We start from the raw sequence: 22,916 nt of genomic DNA, 5'->3' as shown, positions 1-22,916 counted from the left end.
ATGTCAACAAGCCCACAACCACCCGTGCATTAAAGGAGGAGATTCAACGCTGCATCAACGAAATTCAGCCACATTTATGCAGAACGGTCATGGAAAATTTAAACAAAAGAGTGCGCATGTGCATGCAAAGCCGTGGAGGCCATTTGTCCGATGTGTTTTTCCATACATAACCCTATCCTATGTACTTTACAAATCAATACAAATATAACTATCAAAAGACTAAAAACGGAGTTTTCTATTTAATTAAAATCTTGCGTTAATTTTGGGACATCCTTTACATAAGATGCCAGTGCTCACAATCGATTTAAAACTTTAGGGATTGAGTTTGTGTAAAGTTTTGGAAGACATACAGCCGCTATTATACTGATTGATATCAAAATAAAACCTCTCAGTGAAAAACACTATTTTTTTAGAATCCTTAGTTTGATGAAAATCTCAATATTTCGAAAAGGAAAGTGAAACATTTTGTGTTTCTCTATTTTATTTTAATTAAATCAAAGCAACTGAAACTAGAAAAATGGAAATAGAAATACTTTTCACTTTTTATTATTCGTCCTGTTAATCCTACAAAACTTTTGTCAAATATGTCTATTGTCTACCCTCAAATAATTCAAAAAATAAAATTCCAAAACTAGTTTTCGTCTCTGAATGAATGCATAATTATTAAGATCTATTTATTTATTAAAATAAATAATATCTCTATTAAATGCATTTTACATCCTTTTTAAATGGAAAATAACCAACGAAAGGCATAATAATTAATTACAAAATACACTCGAAAATTCGTTTTCTTTTTGTTATGATATATATTTTGATATTTAGATCTCATTATTTTATTCAAACAACTTTTAATTAAGTTAATTTTCAAGTTCAGACCTTTGCCCGTGAAAAGGCAAACTTTAACAATGTCGCATCTGCTTCTTCCAGTCTAGTTCTCAAATATTCGAATACACTTTTGAAAGCGACTTTAATCGAAAGGGCAAGTTTTTGCTACTGATTTTATTCAATATTTAATTCATGAATTTAAAAAAACTAAAACATTTTCTTGTTCTGCTGCCCCGAGTGTTATGAATAACAAATAAGAAATCAAAAGTTTCCGGCAAAATAGTAAATAACTATTAACGCCACGCTGCCACTGTCACTATCGCTGCCGCCGCCGTGGATCGATTTATAGTCTCATTAACATTTCTTACACAATCCCGGAAAGTAGGGTAAGTTCAAGATCAAAATAAAATTTTTAAAAGAGAAAATAAATGCAAAAAAAAATGTTGACCTTTAAATAATATTCACTAAAAACAAAAAATAAAATAAAAATAAAAATGCTAATTACACCAATCGCGATCAATTTTATTTAGTTATGAATATATGATGATGATTGCATAAGTCATTATTATAATTCATTATCATCTTTCGCAGATGTATCAAAAAACTGATACATTGGATTTAGTTCATTCACTCTTACCTGCTGATTTAAATCGTCATCAACCATTTTATTATCTGATTGATCGCAATGAAGGTTATCCATTTAAATCCAAATGTAGGTATGTGTGTTTGTTTTTAATTATTATAAACAAATTAGTTATTCTTTTACAAATGACACTGTTATGTTACGATACAACAAACAAGATCAATTTAAACAAAATTAACATAATTCTTAAATTTTAAAAATATCACAAGTTCACTCTCAGACGAAGATTCTTAAATAAATCTCAACTTAATTTGATCACAAAAATTTTATTGATCGAGTTTTAATTTTTAAAATCTAGTATGAACTGAATTCCTTTAAAAATGCCGGTTATAGGAGCATAATTTTTAAAACTCGAATTTATAACCGAAGAAGATCACTGAATTTTGTTCCGCGATCTATAAAATCCAGTAAGTGACATACCACAAACACCACGGGTCCGTTCAAAGCAAACAACCGTCTGTTTAAGCGGATCGTTTCGAAGTAAAGTAAACCTTAAACCACAAAAGTCGCTATGAAGCTACGAGTATGCTCATGCTTAGCTCCAGCTCTAGCTTACCTTCTCGCATGGAGAAGCTTTTAGTGCAATACACATTACCAACCAACCAAGTGAGCTGGCATGTTTAAGCTTTTGCTGAAGACATTCTCAAAGTTCTTTGCGTGTTTGGCTTTAGCAGCGGCTCATTGTTAAAGGTAGACACGATTTCTCCCTTAATTAGATTGGTGAGCCGGTCTCGGTGACGCTGTAGACGGTGGAATCTATGAATCGAAATGACATTTTAAATGCATCAGGTATGGGTGAAGACTGTCTGATGATGAGAAACGAAAGTGCATGTGCTCTGTCTTAGATGTTGAATGTTGGGCCCTTGGGAAGAAATTTTCCGCCGCTGCTGTCTGATACTCTCATTTTAGATAGACTCACCTATGCGTCTTTGTTAGATGGAAAACCTTGTAACTTATAATGCACCGATATGATGGATGTGCTGCTGCTGAGCAGATTAACCATGAAACAGGGGCAACTAGATGCGCGTTGGAGTGTGGCTTGGCTCCATTGATGCATAAAACGCGATGAGTTGGTAAACAAAAAGAAAAACAAATAAGATTCATGTCGGGGTCGCAACGATTTACTTATAGTAAGTGCATACATATACGAGTATATTTAAAATGAAGTTTTTTTTATTTTAAATGCATAATTTTTTAAGGGTCAAATTACTTAAATTTGTCGATCCTGATTTGAAAGATCACAAAGCTCAAAGTAAAATGTTTGAATTTCGTTTTTTCTTAATTCAACAAGTAAAATTTTGTAGGATGTCTAGGATGTCGGCCTCTTCGTGTTTTAAATACCTAAGGTTAAAATTTTTGTTTTAATCTAAATTAATGAGAGTTTTTTACAAGTTTGGAAGTTTTAGCTAAATGAAATGAAGACACAGTTCCGTGAAACACATAAGCCTTTTATAACATCAACTAAAAAGAAATACTCTCGAACCTCGGACTCAGAAAATCTGCACGTTGTTAATGATAAGCCAATACATCTTACTTACTTATTTAAGGTGGTGCTACAGTCCTGTGTGAACTAGGCCTCACCCAACAAACTTCTCCATCTAGCTCGGTCGCTAGCTAGATGTCTCTAGTTTTCTCTACTGCGCTGTCCTGTGGGTGCGGATTCAAAGACTTTCCGGGACGGAGTATTGGTTTCCATGCGTTCTACGTGACCCAGCCATCTAAGTCGTTGGACTTTTACCCTTCTGGCTAAGTCTACGTCGCTGTAAAGCCCGTACGTTCCATCTTCTGCTCCACTCTCCTTCGATGCATACGGGACCGTAGATTACACGAAGAACTTTTCTCTCGAAGCGACCCAAGGTGCTTTCATCCGCTTTTGTCATAGTCCATGCTTCTGCACCGTATAGCAGGACGGGGATGATAACGGTCTTATTTGGCAACACTTTGGTCCTTCGAGAGAGGACTTTACCACTCAATTGCTTTCTTAGTCCAAAGAAACAGCGGTTAGCAAGAGTTATTCTGTGTTTGATCTCAGCGCTGGTGTTGTTTTCTCCGTTTACAGCGGAGCCTAGGTAGACGATGTCATTGACTACCTCAAAGTTACGTCTGTCGATTGTGTCGTTTTGACCAAAACGTCGGTGTTGTATGTCCTTTCTAGACGACAGCATGTACTTTGTTTTGCCCTCATTAACCATTAAACCCATTTTTGCCGCCTCTGCCTGAATACTCACAAAAGCCCCGTTGACATCATCCCGAGTTCTTCCGATTATGTCAATGTCATCAGCATATGCTAGTAATTGGACAGACTTTTGAAAGATAGTGCATCTAGTGTTGACGTGTGAGCTCTGCACTATTCTTTCAGGTACGATGTTTAAAAAATCACATGACAGCGCATCACCTTGTCTAAAACCTTTTTTGACATCGAAAGGTTCTGTTAAGTTGTTTCCAACCTTTATGGAGCAGCGTGAATTCTCCATGGTCATCCTGCACAAACGGACGAGTTTGGTAGGGATGCCAAAACTAGACATGGCTCTTTACAGCTCGTCCCTGTAGATGCTGTCATATGCGGCCTTGAAATCCATGAAAAGATGGTGGGTATCGATTTGGTGTTCTTGGGTTTTTTCCAGGATCTGCCGTAATGTGAATATTTGATCAACTGTGGATTTTTCTGGCCTAAACCCACACTGATAATTACCTATCAGGTTGTTGACGATAGGCTTTAGACGTTCACATATTACGGCAGAGAAGATTTTATAGGCGATGTTAAGTAGACTGATTAATCTATAGTGAGGATCTTATGATCTGGCTGTAATTTTAAAAGCATTAATGGCTGAAACACAAACACGCTCCAGCTTCGGCCTCGCCTGACGTTTACGAGTTAAGCCATAGGAATTCAATGCATACTATCACAATAAAGCTACGACCTCACGTTTTATTTGACAATATTGTAATGTTCCGTAATGCGAATCCAAGCGGAACCTCTTGTTAAAGTTTGCTGAACATTTGCTTTATCTGACAGCTCAACAGCTGTAAAAAAGTCAACATACAAAATAAATTTGCTTGGTGGATTCTCATTGATTATTATAGGCTGTGTAAGCTTCTTCCGCGATAAATTGAATTATTTCGATTTTAAAACTCATATTTTTTTATTTTGACAAAAAATAACAGCTGCTAATGACAGAAGTGCCATTTTAGAAATTTCATATTGGGACTGTCATTCAAAGCAACGCAGACGAAGCCGAAGCTGAAGCGTAATCGTGTTTCAGCTATGATTCATCCAAAATTTTAATATAACTCGCATATTTGGACAGTTGCCCCTAAAACAAATTTAAGTCCTTTGGATAGAATCCAAAAAAGAGCTTTCAAAATGTTATAACTATAACCGTAACATTTACATCACTCGAAAACCGCAGCAATATATCTTGCCAAACAATTCAGTCGTAATACTTGCATTTTTAGGAATGCTAATCAGTTTACCCTTGACCTTTATTTCGGACGAACTGTTAAATAAAGAAAATCTTTTTTAAATCCAGAATGTGGAATGCTTTACCAACTCTGTTTTTCCCTCTAATTTTAATATTCAAAACTTTAGGATAGGTATCTCCTCTTTAATCCTTCCCTATTTTCCTTAAACTCTCCATTGAGTTTAAACATATTATAAGGGTATTATTAACCCTTTAAGTGTCTGTTATTTATAAAAAAATTAATAATTGCACTTTTTATTAATTTAATGGCCCGAATAGGTTTATCAACAATTTTGTATTTCATACTTTTTGAATTCCTTAAAAGACAATTTGGCTATTAGAAAAATGTCATTTGCATAAGAGCATTAACGGAAGAATATCTTTTTACCTGGGTCTTAGCGAATTTTCCAATTGGAATCACCAATTGGAAAATTCTCCAAAATCCAGATAAAAATCAACTGATTATTTATTTTCATTGAATCTGTCAATTAGACTTTAATAAAAGCGTTAAAATTTCTATCTATATCTATATCTACTAATTTTTAAAAGTTTTTTTTCTAGGTTTTCATTTGTTGTTAACAAAACTGCCTATTGTTTTTTTTTGTATTTACCAGGCATCGGTTCGGAGTATAAAACTATTCTGGTCTTAAAATTATTGTTTGTTCCAAAGAATAACTAGCTATCTATATATTTTCAAAATTTGGAATTTATTAATTTTTATCTACCTCTAAAAAATTACCCGTACGTGTGCCACATTTACCCTCACTCACTCTAAAAGTGTGAAACATACTTTTTGCACATTTGATACAAAAAAACTCAAAAACTAATTTATTTTGAATTTCGAAATGATACAATACTGTTGAAGTAAACAGGCATACTCTCTTCCCCCTGTCACCAGTTATTTGGTTTTCGTTTTTGAAAACAACGTATTTCTTGACTCTATGCCCATTTCCATTGCTGTTTGTTTTTTTCAAAAATTCGGCCAATTTGTTCACCTGTTTAAAAAGAAATATTTATTTTACTTTTAACTACTCACGTAGTATGTCAAAACAGTTCTTAAATTCATTTGATTTTCTCATAATTTTTTTTTGAAAATGTATTGCCCCTTAGAAGACGAAGCTGATCCGGGTCCCCCAAAGAGATTCAACAATACTAATCATTTGTTTTTAAAAGTATAATTATTTTCTTTTTCATAAGTTGGTACTTCATTTCTTAATGTTTTATTTTTGTGTATAGATACTTGGTTTTGTTTTTGGACTTGGTGCAGCATTGACAATTTTTCTTTTAATTTATTATTCAACTTTATTAAAATCCGAAAGAGAGAATGATGTTCTTATAAAATTTGAAAAAATGCTTGAGAAAACAAATGGAACTAATTTGAGTCTTTGATGATTTTGATTAATTTGATAAAAATGTATCCAAATACTAATTCAGCTTGGGGAGTTCCCAATGCAAATGAATTCGTTCTGGATTATTCAATTTTATATGAAGGAGTAAGTTAAATCTGACTTTTGTAAATTATTTTTTAGAATCTGAGCTTGTAAAATTATTTTCTTAATAATTTTTTTGTAAAAACAATACTAAATTATAATATTCTTTTTCAATTTCAGATAATTGGTTGTATTCTAACCGGATGTGGTATAATTATACTAATATGCTTAGGATTTGCTTTAATTTTTCTTATTCAGCCATTCATAAATTACTTTCAACCATCATCATCAGTGTCAATATTCAATCAGACAAATGATAAAATTGATTACGAAACTAGTTAATAATAAAATGTTTTCCTAAGTTTTATTTTAAAAATATTTGTAACTCATACATTATTTACCCTTTAATAATTAAAAAATAAACATTTTTTAATAAAAATTTAAATACAAACAATTCTTTGGCTAGCGATGAGCGACCCACGATCTTCTTATTTTCGCTCTTATTCATCTCATTTTAGATGTGGAAATCATCTTGGAAACTTGCTCGATTATAAAGCGATTGACCGCTGTTACCTCGATTGAACAACAAGCCGAAATAACCCCGTCGATATGCCAGAAGAACTCCAAAAGAAATCGGAATTCCAACCAAGATTCCTATAAGCAAACCAATTAGCAGACGTCCATCGCCACTTGTATTGCTGTCATCATGACACCGAAGGATCTTATGTTCCTGATTCAGCTCAATCAATTTTTTTGATTTCCATGCCAATGGAGTTGCACAAACTATCTCGCTAACCAATAACGGCGAAGTGTCATTGATTTGTGTCATAAGAGTGTTGATTAACCAACTGTTGTTGCATTCACAATCCCAAGGATTACGTCTTAAGTCGATTTGTTCAATTTTATCCCAACGATCTAGAAGATCATGATCCAAAGTAGTGAGGTTATCATTGTGAAGATTGAGCTTGAAATAAATAAGTACCAAAAAAGACAGTTAAGGAATAAGTTGAAATCAAAGTCAAAAATATTGACTTACCTCTTTGAGTATGGGACGATCATAGATAAGTGGATTGACTGTTGCTTTGGCGAAAGCCTTTGGATCGATGTAGGAGAGTTTTGGATTGTCAGAAAGTTCAAGTGTTTTGATGTCTAGAAAATAACAAAATAAGTTGTATAATTTGAAGAAATACTCGTAATAGTCATTTAAGTAATGTGTTTTACCCTTCTGGAAGTTCTTAAACATTTTTTATTTTGTTAACTTTATGCAGCCACATTTAATTCAATAATTGAAAATTGACAATTTTTTCTGGAACTCCTATTTGATTTTTGCAAACAGAGTACTTTTTCACTTACTTGGCAAATTGCTAAAAGCTCCTTCTCCAATTTTCACCAAATCATTTGAATATGAAATACTAAGGTATTCTAGTTTGGGCAGCAATGGAAAAACACTGCAAGAAGTTAAAATTTAGAATTTGCATCATTTTTGAAAGGACTTGCTTATTTACTTTTCTCCTTCTAAGCTTGTCAAAAGGTTATCATCAAAAGTCAAGCTCTTCAAATTGATTGATAGATGAAGTCCATCAGGCAGCTCATCTAGAAGATTTCCTGTTAAGATCAATCGCTCAAGATCTCTTGGAGCATGCAATAAATTATCAGGCAATTCCTTCAATTCCATATATGATAAGTCCAGAGTCTATAGACAAAAAGGAAGAAATGAATACTGTTTCCTCACTTATACTCTCTATCAAAAGACTTACCTTCAAATGAACCAATCCACCAATGGCTACCTCAGATAAACGATCAATCACATGAAATTGATTCGAAGCCAAATTTAATATTTCCAACTTTGGTAAATGCTCAAAAACCCCCGAATCAAGTGTATGCAAATCATTATGACCCAAATCTAATTGAATTACATTTGGCAATGGTTCGTAGGCATCTTTTTTGTAATTTCCTTGAAATATCTCAGGACGTAGGGTTTTTGTTGTGATTTTATTATAACTCAAATCCAATACAGTTAAATTTAGTAAATTTCTAAATGCAGCATTTACAATAGTCCCGATGGAATTATGGTTAAGATAAAGATTCTTAACTGGAATTGGTTTTAATGCTGGAATATTTGTTAAATTATTGTGTTCCATGCGAATAGTTACAAAACTAACATCGCCATTGATTAGGGTGTTCCATTCGTCATCGTTAAACCATTGGCTCATTGATTTGTTATTACAATTCAACTCGAGAATATCAATTATACAGGAGCATCTTTTACAGAGGGCACTGTCTTTTGTGATGACTACGGGCTGAAAAAAAGAATACATAAAACTGTAGTATACTCTTAGGCATTTTTTTTGAAAATAAAAACAAAGGCTTAACTACGACGCCTGAAAGTTGGAATGTAATTAAAATAAAATGAGCGTTCGCGTCTTAAATCGTAATGGTGAACAGCTGGTTGAATTTTAACGTCTGTTAGCTACGATTCCATATTTAGGAGTGAAACCCTTTTAAACTTACAATAATTTCAAGAAATTCACTTTACAATAAAATTGATAAAATACTACAAAGCATTCGCGACTTTTTTTCGCGATATTTATGTGGTTCGTTAAAGCTTTCTGCTAGTTAAGCTTTAATTTGATGGTATTAACAATCTCTATTAATGTACAATATGTTGTCAGGAAAGCATCAATAACACTCGTTAAAAAAAATCGCGATTGTCTAGATTTAGGCCCCACTTCAATTGCTCTGCTTCTGCTGCTATTTTTTAAATCTTATTTTAGTCTAATAGAAAAATTTAAACCTAGCCCGATTGAGGACATTGTAGATTATTAAAAAAAATGTAATATCGAAGATTTGTTCAACACTCAAAGTTTAAGTAGTGCGTGCTTCAAAGTTCCATTAAATTCTATTAAAGGTATCAACAAAAAAAGGATCGAAAGTGATAAATTTAAAACAAACTTTAAAATTATTTCGAATCTTATAAATAAAATATCACAGAGAAATCATTCTGTGAATAAAGCAAAAGCTTTAGAGTGCCAATTGAATTGAATATTTTTGAGAAAGATCGAATTTAAAAAACGATAAGTGAGTATTTCTAATAGCCCTATACTTTTTTTGGGATTTCATATTATAGTACAGTGGAAATTTTAAAGAAAGCGATCCGCAGTAGTTTGGTTTTATATTTAAAAGTTAATACGATTGAACATATGTAAGGCAGACAAATTTAAAACAAAATTGTAAAAATTTAGAGAGTTTCAGACCAAAATTATTTTCAACTTAATAAAATGGACAATTAAGAAAATATTATTAATAATTTATGTCTGATTTGTTTTCATGTTTCCAACTTTGGAAATTGAAGCTGAACGGAATAAGAATTAAGAAAGGGGTTCATTCATAGATTATGGTCTAACTGTGTGTATACCTTCGCCTGCAACAGATAGCACTATATTTGTTGGCACTAACTGAAAACAAAACTTTATATTTTATATAATTTTACAATTTATTATAAAAAAGATTACAACGACGGGCAAAGAAATCAAAGATCAATTGTATGCTAAGCTACGTTTTGTAAAAAGAGTGAACGTAAGATTTTAATGTTTCTTATTTTTATATTAAATCAAAAAAGTAACTTGCCAAGCTATTTTTTAGATTTAAGTATAAAAGGTAACTGTACTATAGTTAATATTAGGTTGGATAATACAAAACTGAAAGCATGTATGTATTTACAAAAAAGTTTAATAAAAGTTGAGTCGTCAACTCATTGGAAACACATACAAGTTAAATCAGAAAACATTATTTAAAAAAAAAAAACTGAGAACAAATTTTGTTTGAATATCAGAGTTCATCTTGAGTTTTAAAATGTTGTCGTGGTGTTTTGAATGTTGCACGCTATTCTACGAACACATCCATCGAGCCTTAGGGAGATATTTATTTATTTTCGTCTTTCAAGTAACATAACTTTATAGAGACTACATTAAAATCAAGTAATAATATAAATTTATAACATATGAGTTCAATATAATTAACTTAAAATAATATAGTTTATAATAAAATTAATAAATATATCTTAATATCTAACCTACTTTTATTAAAATCAATTAAAAAATCAAATTCATTAAAGGCAATACAGGAATCAGTAATTGGGTTGTGTTTGGCATAATTTGTACTATGAAAAGGAACATGTAAAAAATGTCCATCTCTAGGTCGCAAAGTAGAACAATCTATGTTAGAATTCAAAACATCGAAAGCAAAGAGTATCGAATATAGCTTTCTTCTCTGCACTAAAGGTTTTAAATCAATTAATTTACATCTGGTCTTATAAGATGGAATATCTGAGTTTCGAAAAACCTTACGTAAGGCGAATTTGGTAAATCTTTTCTGAACTTTTTCAATCCTTAGGATACTTGATTGAGTAAAGGGATCCCATATAATGCAACAATACTCCAGCAAAGGACTGACAAGGGATAAATAAAGGGTTTTTAGAGTGTATGGATATAGAAATAACGTGGTCAATATGAAGGGAAAAACTCATTCTGTAGTCAAAGATAACTCCAAGATCTTTTTGTCTTGTTAACTTTTGTAATGGATGATTATCAATTTTGTATTTGAAACTTAATGAAGTTAGTATCTTCAAAAATGTAACAACACTGCATTTTTTAATATTGAAATATAAACCATGCATAGCAAACCAGTTAACAATGCAGTCAATATCAGTTTAAATTTTACTGTCATCTAATCGAGATCTTACACAGAACACAGCTAAAAATCTTGAGATCATCAGCATATAAGAGACACTTTGCATAGGAAAATTAATTTGGTAAATCATTGATAAAAATAATAAAAGGGAGTGGCCCAAGGTGGCTGCCTTGAGGAACACCCGAAAAGTTTATTATTTTGTTTGATAAACCATCACCAATTTTAACATATTGACTACGTCCAACCAAATAACTTTTAATCCAGTCAAGGAAAGCAGAGTGAAACCCAATCAGCTCAAGTTTTTTCAAAAGAATATTGTATTGCATTCGATCAAATGCCTTTGAAAAATCAATGTAAATAACGTCGACTTGCAAGCGATTTTCTAAACAACCAAGACATTAATGTGTTTATGTTGATAAATTGGTTGCTGTCGATCTAGCACTCATAAAGCCATGCTGATGTTGAGAAATATGATTTTAAACTAAATTATACAGTTTATTTTTAAAAATTGCTTCAAATACTCTTGGCATTAACTGAAGGTTAGCAATAGGTGTATAATTTTCCACAGATCCCTAGATCCAGATTTACATATGCAGAGGAGTAATGTAAGAATGTTTCCATGTATCTAAAAATATACCTTTTCGCAAAGACATGTTTACAAAATAATTGCTTACTGGTACTGTCACGACTGCCGTAAGCTCTCTGTATCTCAACTAGCTTTTAAAATGTCTTCTTTTAAGGCTGACATTTTGAAACTTTCTAAAGATTTTGAAGAGCTACTGAAGTCTTTCAACACTGCAGTTTGCAAATTAAATGCATACTCTGTAACCAATATCATGGTCGATAGTTCTACTTCGACTAATGATTTGGCACAGCCTATTCCCACTACTTTCTCTTCTACATGTGAAGATATTCTCGCCCAATCAGGTTCTGGTGTTAATAACGCAGAAAGTGTACCTGAGAAACAAAAGAAAAAGTCTAAGAAAAGAAGCCGAGAAAACTCTGAACCTGCTAGAAATTCTACCCCACCATCAAAAAGTACAAATGTCAACATCACTCCAAAACTTACAGATCCCACCAGAACTCCCAATACACCTCAAATATTTGCCTCAGATTTAGCTTCCAATAGTGACACCGTTACAGGAACTGTAATAAACAACGTCATCCCTATCAAAGCTGTCTCCAAACCAAAAATAATTTTTATATCTCGTCTGGACCCAGTTACTACGCCAGAAGATATAACTTCCCACTTAGTATCTACCAAGAGCATACCTTCCAGCTCATCTATCAGGTGTACTAAGATCAGTAAACCAAAAAGCTTTGTTTCCTCTTTTAAATTAATAACGAATCCCACTTACTTTGACTCTATTTGCAACCCAAATATATGGCCCGAAGAGACTTTAGTCAAAGAATTTACTCAAATTCAAAAACAGGGTGTTTCTTTGAAAAACAAATCAAAAAACTTAACAGGCTTACGCTCTTCTACCAAATCGTAAGGGGACTTCGTAGCAAGACTACTGACAATTTTCTTAACTCCCAATCATTTCCACACGACGTATTCGTTTTGACAGAAACGTGGCTTAATTCAAGCTTTTCCGACGATAGAACTTTTTAGTCAAGAGTTCGAAGTTTACAGAAAAGATCGTCATGTTGGTAATGCAAAGGATTTAGGTGGAGGTGTTCGCATAGCGGTAAAAAATACATATTTCTCTTCTTCTGTATCTTTTCCATTTGTATTATCAATTGAACTGGTATGTGTAAAGATAATGGTAAAGACTAAGACTTTTTTCATTTTAAACGTTTACATTCCTCCAAAAAGTTTGGAGTCTGTTTATAACGATCTCTCCTTGGCATTAGACTATCTTATAAATTTGTCCAGCTCTGACACCAATATCTTATTTTAGGTGATTTTAATTTACCACACATTGACTGGATTCCATCCGAAGACGAATCCTGCCTTGAAGCCTCTCCTTCTTCTTCACAAATGGAACTATCTCTTCTCGATAAAGTCCTTCTTACTGACGTACAGCAAACAAGCTGTATTAAAAACTCAAAAAATCGAATTCTCGATTTAGTCTTTTCTTCTGACGCTATTAGTACTCTTGTTCTAGAGTCTAGATCAGGAATTACTAATATTGACAAATATCACCCCCCTTTGGACATTTTTTTTGACTTGAGTAATCACCTTACTAATCACAGTAATTCTTTTGATTGCTTATATAATTTTGATTTCAGAAGAGCCAATTTCCAGCAGTTGTCTGAAGATTTAACCATTTCTGGAATTGCTGATACACTAGCATTTTCTAACATTGACGAAGCAGTTTCAACTTTTTATAGGATCCTTAATTGTTGTTTTGAAAAAAATGTACCGATAAAGAAATCAAGAAATATAAACTTTAGCCATCCTTGGTACACAAAAGAATTGCGTTTACTGCGTAACAAAAGAAATAAGGCATGAAAAACGTATCTCAAAACTCTGTCGCCAGTCAACTTCTCTTTTTATGTTGAACTCTTTAACCAATTTAAATCTCTTTCTAATTATTTATATGCTTGTTATGTTACTGATATGGGCACCTCTTTGAAAGAGAATCCTAAAAAATTTTGGAATTTTGTAAACTCAAAGAAAAAATCAGATGGCTTTCCAGTTATCTTCAATTACAAGAACCTTTCGTTAGATAAAACTTTTGATATCTGTAACGCTTTCGCGACGAATTTCCGTGAGTCATTTGTTAATAGCCCTCAAGAAGTTGATGAAGTATATTTTCATAATAATCACACTTTTTCGCAAACTAGCTGTAGCCACATACCTGTGCTACAGAGTACGGTCCTTGATCTTTTATCTACGTTGAATGATGACTGCTAAGCCGGTCCTGATGGTATTCCCCCGATAGTACTAAAAAAGTGTAGTAATGTTTTAGTTGAACCCCTTACGTTTTTATTCAAACTTTCCCTAAAAACAGGCAAATTTCCCAGTATATGGAAGAAGTCATTTCTTACACCAATTTTCAAGAAAGGTAACAAGTCGGATATAAGCAACTACAGGCCCATTGCAAAGCTTTCTTGCATTCCTAAAGTATTTGAACAAGTTGTTTGTGAAAGCGTAGCATATTTTAGTAAAAATATCATTTGCGAACAGCAACATGGTTTTGTGAAAAAAAGATCAACCGTTACTAATCTCCTCACATTCTCAAACATATGTTCAAACGCTTTAGAACAAGGTTATGAAGTTGACTGTGTATACACCGACTTTTCTAAAGCTTTTGACCAACTAAGCCACGAAATTATTTTATTTAAACTTAAAGCTCTTGGTTTTCCACCATTTTTCTTAGCTTGGATTAAGTCATACCTTGAAAACAGATCCTACGAGGTAAAATTTAGAAATTGTCATTCTGAACCTTTCGTTGCTCAATCTGGTGTTCCCCAGGGAAGCCATCTTGGCCCTTTTCTGTTCATCCTGTCTATTAACGATGTATCGTCATGTCTACGCTCAAGTGAACTTCTTATTTTTGCTGACGATATGAAGATTTTCAAAATAATAAAGTCAAACCATGATCGTATTCTTTTACAAGCCGACATTGATAGTTTCACATTTTGGTGTGGGAAAAATAGCCTTTTACTCAACCCTTTAAAATGCCAGACTATAACTTTCACTAAAAAACTAATCAGTAACGTATTTGACTACTGTATATCACAGCAAAAACTCTGTTGTGTCTCCACATTTAAAGATTTAGGTGTACATTTCTGTTCCAACTTAGAGTTTACACATCACATTAATGTTATTGTTAATAAGGCAAGTTCTATCTTCTTGAATATGCTTCGCAGGTATGGACTCCCTATTACGAAATTCATAGAAAACGTATTGAATCAATTCAACATAATTTCATTCGCTTTGCTCTAAAAGGTCTTCCTTGGGAAGATCCCTATGATCTGCCTCCCTATGAACATCGTATTCTACTTCTTCAAATGCAATCTCTCCATCAAAGGCGTGTTAATAATGACTTAGTATTTTTTCATCAACTCATTAATGGTGAAATTGATGCACCTTATTTGCTATCTTGTGTACATTTGAATTACCGGGGCGGAACTCATCACCTGCGCACATTTGATTTTATACATATTGACTTCCATAGAACTAACCATGGCAAGAATGAAGCTCTAAGTCGAATGAGCATTTTATATAACTTAAACTGTTCATCGATAGATTTAAATTTAAATAAGGTGGGATTAAAATCATTGTTTAGAACCAGTGCTCCACTATCGTAATTTGTTGTTCTGTAATAGTTAAATGCTAATTTTGTTTTGTATTTTGTGCGTGTGTTAGGCTATATTTGTATTATTTTTTACTAACAACTAACACATGCACTTATGATGAGCCTCTGATCGTAGTTTGACGCTTGCTATAAGCTTACTACTTTCTGAAATTCTGAAGTGTAAAATAACACAGCGGGGCTGCTAAATTGTATTTAGAAAATTTTAAAAGAAGTGGAGTAATATTATCTGGTGCAGCGGAGAAACTATTGTCCAGAGGTGATAAAGCTGACAACACATCATCTAAAGATAAACAAAGGCTACCAGCATTTATATTAGAATTATTAAAATCTTGATCATAATTTATTCCCAAGTCAGCAAAATTTGATTTAAAAAATAAGGCAACATTATTACAAATATCACTTAAGTTCTTTGAAAAGACCCCATTGTGAGATACACTAGATGGAATCCCAATTGATTTTCTTTTAGTATTCAAAAATGACCAAAAAACTCTCAAATTACCCTTTATTTTCGACTCCAGCGACCAAATATATTGTTTATGAGATATTAAACGAACCAAGATCTAAAACGTAAAACTTGAAAATTGAAAAACCGTAACTATCAAATCCTAAAATTTCTTACAGCCCAATATTGGCCCAGAAAGTTAAAAAAAATCGCCAAAAAACCGAAGCAAATTTCGTACAAATCCGGGTTCGATTTTTCTCAGAATTTTACCAGATGTCAAAAACGTTATTATTGGATACACAACATAATTTTGGAGATAAAATCAGTACTAACAACAGTACTCGCACACAGAAATGGTTGAGAGTTGTAAGTCACTATGCCCTAGTTCTCAACGGACTGTTGCGCCACCCAATTTATTTTTTATTTATGTCAATTAATTATTTGGACGTTATGATATTTCAAAATTGATTTGGACAATATGACATTGATTTTGGGCTTTGCGGCGATAGAGAACCATTTTTGGGCGATATGATACTTTGAATATCTTGGTGTAATCTTATTGGTCAATAAGACCGAATGCCTTCTTCTATTTGCAATTTGATAAAACACCAAATAGTTTAAATGCCTAAAGGTTCGGTAATATTGAACAATAAATCTCAATACGATTGATTTCGGCGCTGTGAAATTTTTAATTTGGACATTATGGGTTTTTGGGCCAAAAGACCTAATGCATATCAAGAATAACATACGTTTTTTGAAGGCATGCAAGTGTTTTAAGGTTGGTATCAATATAAATACGACGTTGCTCAAAAAGTACAAAGTGTTTTTGCAACTTTATACTAAAATCATCTTTGAAATAAAGTGGATTGAATAATAAATAGACAATTTGGTTTATTCTAAACTCCTTGAGATATTTAAATACGCTTTCAAAGAAAATACATTTTGCTCAACTGGGCCCGATCGTTAATAATTCTATGCACATAATTAAAAATGATGCTCTTGAGCTATAAGCTTCCCATCGTTTTACATCACAATTGAAACGTACTAGACACACAATTATTTCTTGCATTCATTCATACACATCGAATAAAAAAAAGAGAATTTTTATATTGTTAAGCGAATTATTCGGCAACGAACATGGTTCGCTTGTATTGGACAATTTCATATTGCTTGGGTTTAAAAGATGGTTTGATCATTTCTATGAAACGCTGTTGTTGTTGAGCTTTGTTGTCATAAACTGTCCGAATTCCATGGCTTATAAATTTGTGTGCATAAACAAAATTATACACTGTGGTTAAGCTTTTTCAACGACATAAAACGGGTGTGTTTTTAGACTGACTTTAAGCTGACAATACTGTTTAACCAAGTGGCCATTTTGTCAGCTGTTAAGTGATTTATTTTTAGTTCGGTTTAGCATTTCAAGAATTAAAGCCACAAGATCACCTAGCAAAGCCTTGATTTGATGAATGAACCCAAAACAAGGTTGCCTGTCGCTGAGCCCAATTGTATTCATAAGCGATTTTTTTCAGATTGTTTTTGAAGCTCACTTGGAAGCTTGATAAATGGATGCATCAATAAACAAAACTGCCATATTTGTAATGATGATTATGCTCCAGCGTTGTTGAGACATCATTACATCCATTAAAACTGACTATTGAATGAGCTTTATGGGTTGGTGGAATAATTGGTCTGTACTTCTTTATAAACGATGCTAGCGCTATAGAGCCATGATTACTGACTTTTTCGGTTTTCAATTGAACATCAGCCATGGCTTCCAGTAGTGTTAACACGTTAGCGGAGGCGCGACATATCACACAGCTCGTGCCACAGGTGATTCATTGAAGAAAACGTTTGGATTCATTGAAGAAAACGTTTGGTAATTGGACAGTTCCACGTAAGAGATCAGTGAACTGTCTCCCAAGATCGTGCGATTTAACGCCGTATGACTATTTTATATGGGTACATGAGAATTCTCTAGTCTGCGCCGATAAGTTCAAAACGATTGACCACATTACGCCAAATTATTGTCGGTGTACTACCACAAGTGTTGAAAAAAATCAATACAAATTGGACCTTCAGATTAGACTATGTCTGAGCCAACCATGGCGGTCATAAGCAAGCAATCGCATTAAAAATATAATGCCAGAAGATTATGATTTGAATTTCGTATCAACTGAAAACAAGTAATTTCTGTTGTATTCCATTTTGAAGTTCTACACCTCACAAAAACCACCCTTTAGTAAATTATTTCATCTGGTTGAATTAAACTTGTCTGCTGAGAGCTTGGAGAAAACCAGTTTTTTGAACTTCCCCAACAAAGCATTTAATCATTGTAAAAGTTATTCATTTAAATTATCTACATTTCAAATAAATGTAATGCAGTAGTAAAATAATAATAAATACGAACTTGTTCACTCACATATCTATTCTATTTAAAGAACTGATAAGATTAAAAAAAGGTTCAGTCAAATTATTATTTGTCACACATTTGACAATTCACTGTGATATCAATGAAACCAAACGGTGGGATTAGCACAATTTACATTCACCCTTGTAACGTGTCGTGAAAAATGTTTAACACATTTCCCAAGTTCAGCTTGAATCTTAATATAAAAGAATGTGCATACAAGTTCACTTGAAGACTCAAACAAAATTATAGGTTATGATTCAATATTTAGTGTCGCACTTGAATAAACAAAACAAAACTAACTACACCTGAAATCATTTACCTTGACTGTTGTTGTTGCAACTGTGGTTGTTGTTATTGGAGCGGCATCTGAAGAATTGGTGTCTGCTCCATTTATTGAAGCCACCAGAATCACCCCGACTAGAAATGCTAGGAACACTTTTAAATTCATATTCGGTCACCTGAAAGATTGAGATCTATAACGAGGAGTTTCGAAATTCTACGAAGTATTATGATTCACTGATGACACTCTTATCAAACAATTTTTATCGCAAAGAAGGTTTCTTTTGTTGTTGTTAATGTCCGATTATAGTTAACTTAATCGAATAGGTTTTTGAACAAAGTCACATTAAAACAAACACGTCACAAAAAAAGAAAAGAAAAATGAAGCAAGAATGCCAAAAGTAACTAAATGAGAGTTACCCTAATTTTTTCTTTGGTATCTATATTTTAAACAATTATTATTACATAAATGTTTAAAAATATAAAAAAAAAACTTATCACAGGAAGGAAACTAAGGAACAACGTTTGTTGAAATTTTATACGAAACTGATCGATAAATTCCATCCATTTTTGACTGCTTATAATATTTGTACAAATTCTTATCACTTCAACTGCGAATGATATCTAATCTTTCTTTCGCTGATAATATAATTAGGTAGATAGGTAGGTAGGTAAGGTATTCGTATTTTGGAGAGAAGTTTGTTGCAACAGGTGTGGTTAGGTGTTACCGTTGGGCTTTTTGAGAGCTTGTTGAAATTTAGAGACTTTAAGAGAGCTTTAATAGCAGCTTTTGCCGTAAGCGCTAGTAATATAATTGTTAGAGAATATTATTTATGCATATTAGCTTTTGTAAACTGTATTGTGTATAACGACTTAAATGTTACATTTTTAATCATCAAATATTTTTGAGAGCTTGTAAAGAAAAAATATTATTGAAATCGTCGATTACGAGTAGTTCTTAAACAAGATAACAGTGCTATGGGATGTACCCTTCTCGAGCAATACAAAACTGTTTGTTAATATTGAAAGAAGCCGGTTAGGAACAAATTTAAAGAAATTAATAAAAATGTATCGGTTCCTTTTTAAAAAAAAATTATTTTCGATTTTTGACTTCCAAATTTGTCTATGGACTATTGTCAATAAATGATACACTGTCAGACAGACAGAGTCGGGGGACCTACTGTTTCAGAGTTCTCTTCTCGAGTTCGAAATGTTTTCCAATTGCAATACTTCACAATACTTACATAAATGTAGCAAGTATATTTATTATTTCCAGATAATCCAAATTTAGTTTTAGTTTACTTTAGAAAAATGATTTTTTTTACTGAATTTCCCAAAAATGAAAACGAAAGCTGAACAAACCTGGTTTCTTGTTGATGATCTGACCTACACAAAAGGCAAACTATCTTTTTAAGTAAACATTGCGAAAATGTCTTCCGCGTTTCTTGCCAGACGGAGAAGAAGTGAGGCCGAGGCCTATATGGAGCGTTGGAGATTAATCTGTATTAACAGCAGCATTTTGGCTACAAATAGAGCAGATCAACCTCCACCACGGTTTTGTTTTGATCCTCTAAGTCTGAGAATAAACCCAAGATTTCGTCCTCGCTCAGAACAATTATGTTTAGGTCGTCCTCAGTCTCCATTAAGGATGGACATTTCTTACGACGTTTTTTAGAGAGTAGATTTGTGATTGGAGAGGGCATGGGTGCATCGTAATCACTGTCTGTTGGGAGAGAAGACGACGACGTCCCAAGCCCACCAACCGCGAGTTCACCTTCGGTTGTTGTAGGAGGCCCGCTATCCGCGATAACCTCATCTTATTTGTATATTCGAATTTTGATGGATTCGAAACCATAATTAATGGAGCCATCGGTCAAGGCTAGAGGAGCCAAGGATTCTTTATTGAGTACCACAATGGCACTCCTATAAAGACCCTTCACTTCCTCTAGCTTGGCGATCTTCCAGTTATCTGTCGGCAGAGATGGATTACAAACCTTGATCATCTCGAGGTCTGCTAGGAATGGCTTCCTTAGCGACAACCTCGAGCTTTGTACCTAGCCAAACTTCACCTAACCGGCTGACAGCAAGCTTGTATAAATCACAAGACCTCTGATCACCACAAACCATGAGTTTGACATGACCCTGATGCCAACCCCCATCGCTTATGGAACAAAGTAATCCTGGAAGCTCTGTCAAAATGCTTAAAAAGCCACCCGAGAGCTTAACCTTGACCAGCTGCCAATGATCAGCCCATATTGTGCAATCATCATCGCTCCTGTCAATAACCGCAACCACGACTTTGCCCTTCGTGACGTCACTGAAACTGGCATGGCCATTTTGGTATCGGTATGCCCCCCTCAAGAGAACTTTCGCGTTAAGACGTAGAGTCTCTACTAGTCCTTGTTGCAGAGAGAACACTGTTTGCCCATTAAACGCGAGCGGTTTGCCGCAGTGTCCTTTCAGGCTCCAATGATCCACCAGAGGCCTTTAGGATTTTGGCAGCATGCCGCCTTTGTTTGTATAGGGTTTTCGAAAGTTTCTCCTTTCCATTTCTGGATGTACTCTAAGTACTCTCAGAAATACCAATCTCATCATTTTTTTTCTCTTTTTTTTTTTGTATTCATCCTTTATCCTACGAGTTGCGAAAGAAAGATAGTTCCGTCTGTACAAAGATTCGCTAGTTAACCCGGAGGTCACCAGGTATCCGGATACTCCGTTAGAGACTGAGCTATTTTTTAATTGGGCTCCCAGCCAGGCTAATCATCAGCACGGGTCGTTTAACACCTTAGATTCAGCCCAATAAAAATAAGAGATGGTTGGAAAGGAAGAGAAAGGGTAAGGAGTCAGTTGATGTTAAGAAATTAGGATCGGTAAACACATATTGATCTAGGTTACCTAGGGTGGGAAGGAGCACCAAAGAGAGGAGAGCTGTCTTGCTTTTTCGCCATTAAAACGTGGGAGGTGGAATTGAAATTAGTGACATAAACGTTGGCTTGTATGTCTTGTTAATGTGGGAAGAAGTGATGATTCTAGAAAGGCAGAGGGATAAGAACGTCCTTCAGTTAAGAGATGCAAAATTTTGATTTTTTTTTTAAATTGACATGAAATTCACGAATTTCAATAATCAAATAATCGGTTGACATTTTAATTTAAATATGATTTCTGGCATATGACTGGAGGTCTAATATTTGATGACTTTTTCCAGCACTTGTGGCCTTTGGCAATATATTTGAGTACCCGTGATGAGATGACTAGTGCGTAGGATTGTCATGTAAGAGGTCTTTGGTTCGATCCCTGCCTGTGACATCTAAGGTCTTTTTCACTGGTACTGCCTCTTGTGAGGAATTAACAATTCCCCAATTCTCAAATTAGCCGTTCGTATTCGGGTTAAGAAATGCCCCTGACAAAATTACTAGCACAAAGTAATGCTTGAGAGTTGTCAGTCACTAGGCCCTAGTTCTCAACGAACTGTTACGTCTAATTTATCTATTTACTTATTTTTACCTTTAATTTTCCTTAAAAAATATTGATCGGTTTTTAAGGTATGGAATTTTGCAAAAAAAAAGAATAAATTTAAAAGATCAAAAATTTCACATTTTGAGAGCTTGTACAAAAAAATATCATTAAAATCGTCGATTAGTTCTTGAGAGAATCTTTACCTTGCCTTCTGGTGGCGTTAAGGACCAAATTAAAAAAAAAAATTTAATACAAATCTATCGGTTCGTTTTTTACCAACAAATTTGTCTATTGTCAATAAATGACACACTGTCAGACAGACAGACGGACAGAGTCTTTTTTCGACTTCTCTTTCTTCGAAATCGAGTTCGAAAAGCAATACTTGACTTCCTATATGTAGCAAGTAAAAATAGAATTTTGTTCTTCAAACTTTTTTCATTTAATAAACCATATTTTGGTTTCAAAATCATTGACAGCTAAAATGTATTTCTTTCTAACGCTATATCAAACTTAAATTTGGTGAAATTCGAGGTCCTAGAGGCTCGAAAATAGCAAATTTAGATTTTAAATAGCTTGTTTTTTTTAAAAATATAGGCTTTCAAATTGGTAATCATAATAACGAAAGATTTCATTCATCAGATTTTATTTTATGAGGACTCCAAAAATATATATTTTTTTTTTCAGATTATCCAAAATAAGTTGTAGTTTACTTTAAAAAAATGATTTTTTTAACTGAATTTCAAAAAAACGAAAACGAAAGCTAAACAAACCTGGACTCTTGTTGATGATCTGACCTACACAAAAGGCAAACGATGTTTTTAAGTAAACATTGTGAAAATGTCTTCCTCGTTTCTTGCCAGACGGAGAAAAAGTGAGGCCGAGACCTATATGGAGTGTTGGAGATTAATCTGTACTAACTGCAGCATTTTGGCTACAATTAGGCAGATCAACCTCCACTACGGTTTTGTTTTGATCCTCGCTCAGAAGAATCATGTTTAGGTCATCCTCAG

At 33.6% G+C, this 22,916-nt stretch overlaps 2 protein-coding genes and 1 long non-coding RNA gene across 4 annotated transcripts in view; 1 reads left to right on the top strand and 2 right to left on the bottom strand.

Moving 5' to 3' along the window:
* The window catches only part of LOC129943388 (long-chain fatty acid transport protein 4), a 70,426-nt gene extending 68,481 nt beyond the window's left edge, over nucleotides 1–1,945 (bottom strand). For both annotated transcript variants that reach the window (XM_056052796.1, XM_056052797.1), the window contains exon 1: nucleotides 1,463–1,945. In XM_056052796.1, the coding sequence (XP_055908771.1) occupies nucleotides 1,463–1,525 (63 nt within the window). In that variant the 5' untranslated portion in view covers nucleotides 1,526–1,945. The remainder of the gene's footprint in view (nucleotides 1–1,462) is intronic.
* A 3,997-nt stretch (nucleotides 1,946–5,942) lies between these two features.
* Nucleotides 5,943–6,693, top strand: LOC129943391 (uncharacterized). The gene is made up of 3 exons (XR_008781231.1): nucleotides 5,943–6,101; nucleotides 6,166–6,422; nucleotides 6,540–6,693. It is a non-coding gene; the product is annotated as an uncharacterized LOC129943391 (long non-coding RNA).
* A 4-nt stretch (nucleotides 6,694–6,697) lies between these two features.
* Nucleotides 6,698–19,117, bottom strand: LOC129943389 (leucine-rich repeat neuronal protein 3). The gene is made up of 7 exons (XM_056052798.1): nucleotides 18,871–19,117; nucleotides 18,491–18,629; nucleotides 8,117–8,659; nucleotides 7,865–8,052; nucleotides 7,713–7,807; nucleotides 7,396–7,508; nucleotides 6,698–7,323 (listed from the first exon to the last, which is right to left on the bottom strand). Exons 2-7 carry the CDS (start codon nucleotides 18,617–18,619, stop codon nucleotides 6,874–6,876), a joined length of 1,518 nt encoding a protein of 505 aa, XP_055908773.1. The 5' UTR covers nucleotides 18,620–18,629; nucleotides 18,871–19,117; the 3' UTR covers nucleotides 6,698–6,873.
* Nucleotides 19,118–22,916: the final 3,799 nt, after the last annotated feature.

Source organism: Eupeodes corollae, chromosome 1 (genome assembly GCF_945859685.1).
Source record: "Eupeodes corollae chromosome 1, idEupCoro1.1, whole genome shotgun sequence".
Classification (NCBI taxonomy): Eukaryota; Metazoa; Arthropoda; class Insecta; order Diptera; family Syrphidae; genus Eupeodes; species Eupeodes corollae.
Note: the sequence above shows the minus strand (reverse complement) of the source record. Positions and strands in the feature narration are given on the sequence as shown.

Bases quoted from the DNA above. Each gene is read 5' to 3' on its own strand.
- LOC129943389 (XM_056052798.1), bottom strand. From the start codon at position 18,619: ATGAATTTAAAAGTGTTCCTAGCATTTCTAGTCGGGGTGATTCTGGTG. The intron at 8,053-8,116 runs GTAAGTCTTTTG...TTTTGTCTATAG, and splicing joins GTGGATTGGTTCATTTGAAG to ACTCTGGACTTATCATATAT. The intron at 7,808-7,864 runs GTAAATAAGCAA...AACTTCTTGCAG, and splicing joins ACAAGCTTAGAAGGAGAAAA to TGTTTTTCCATTGCTGCCCA.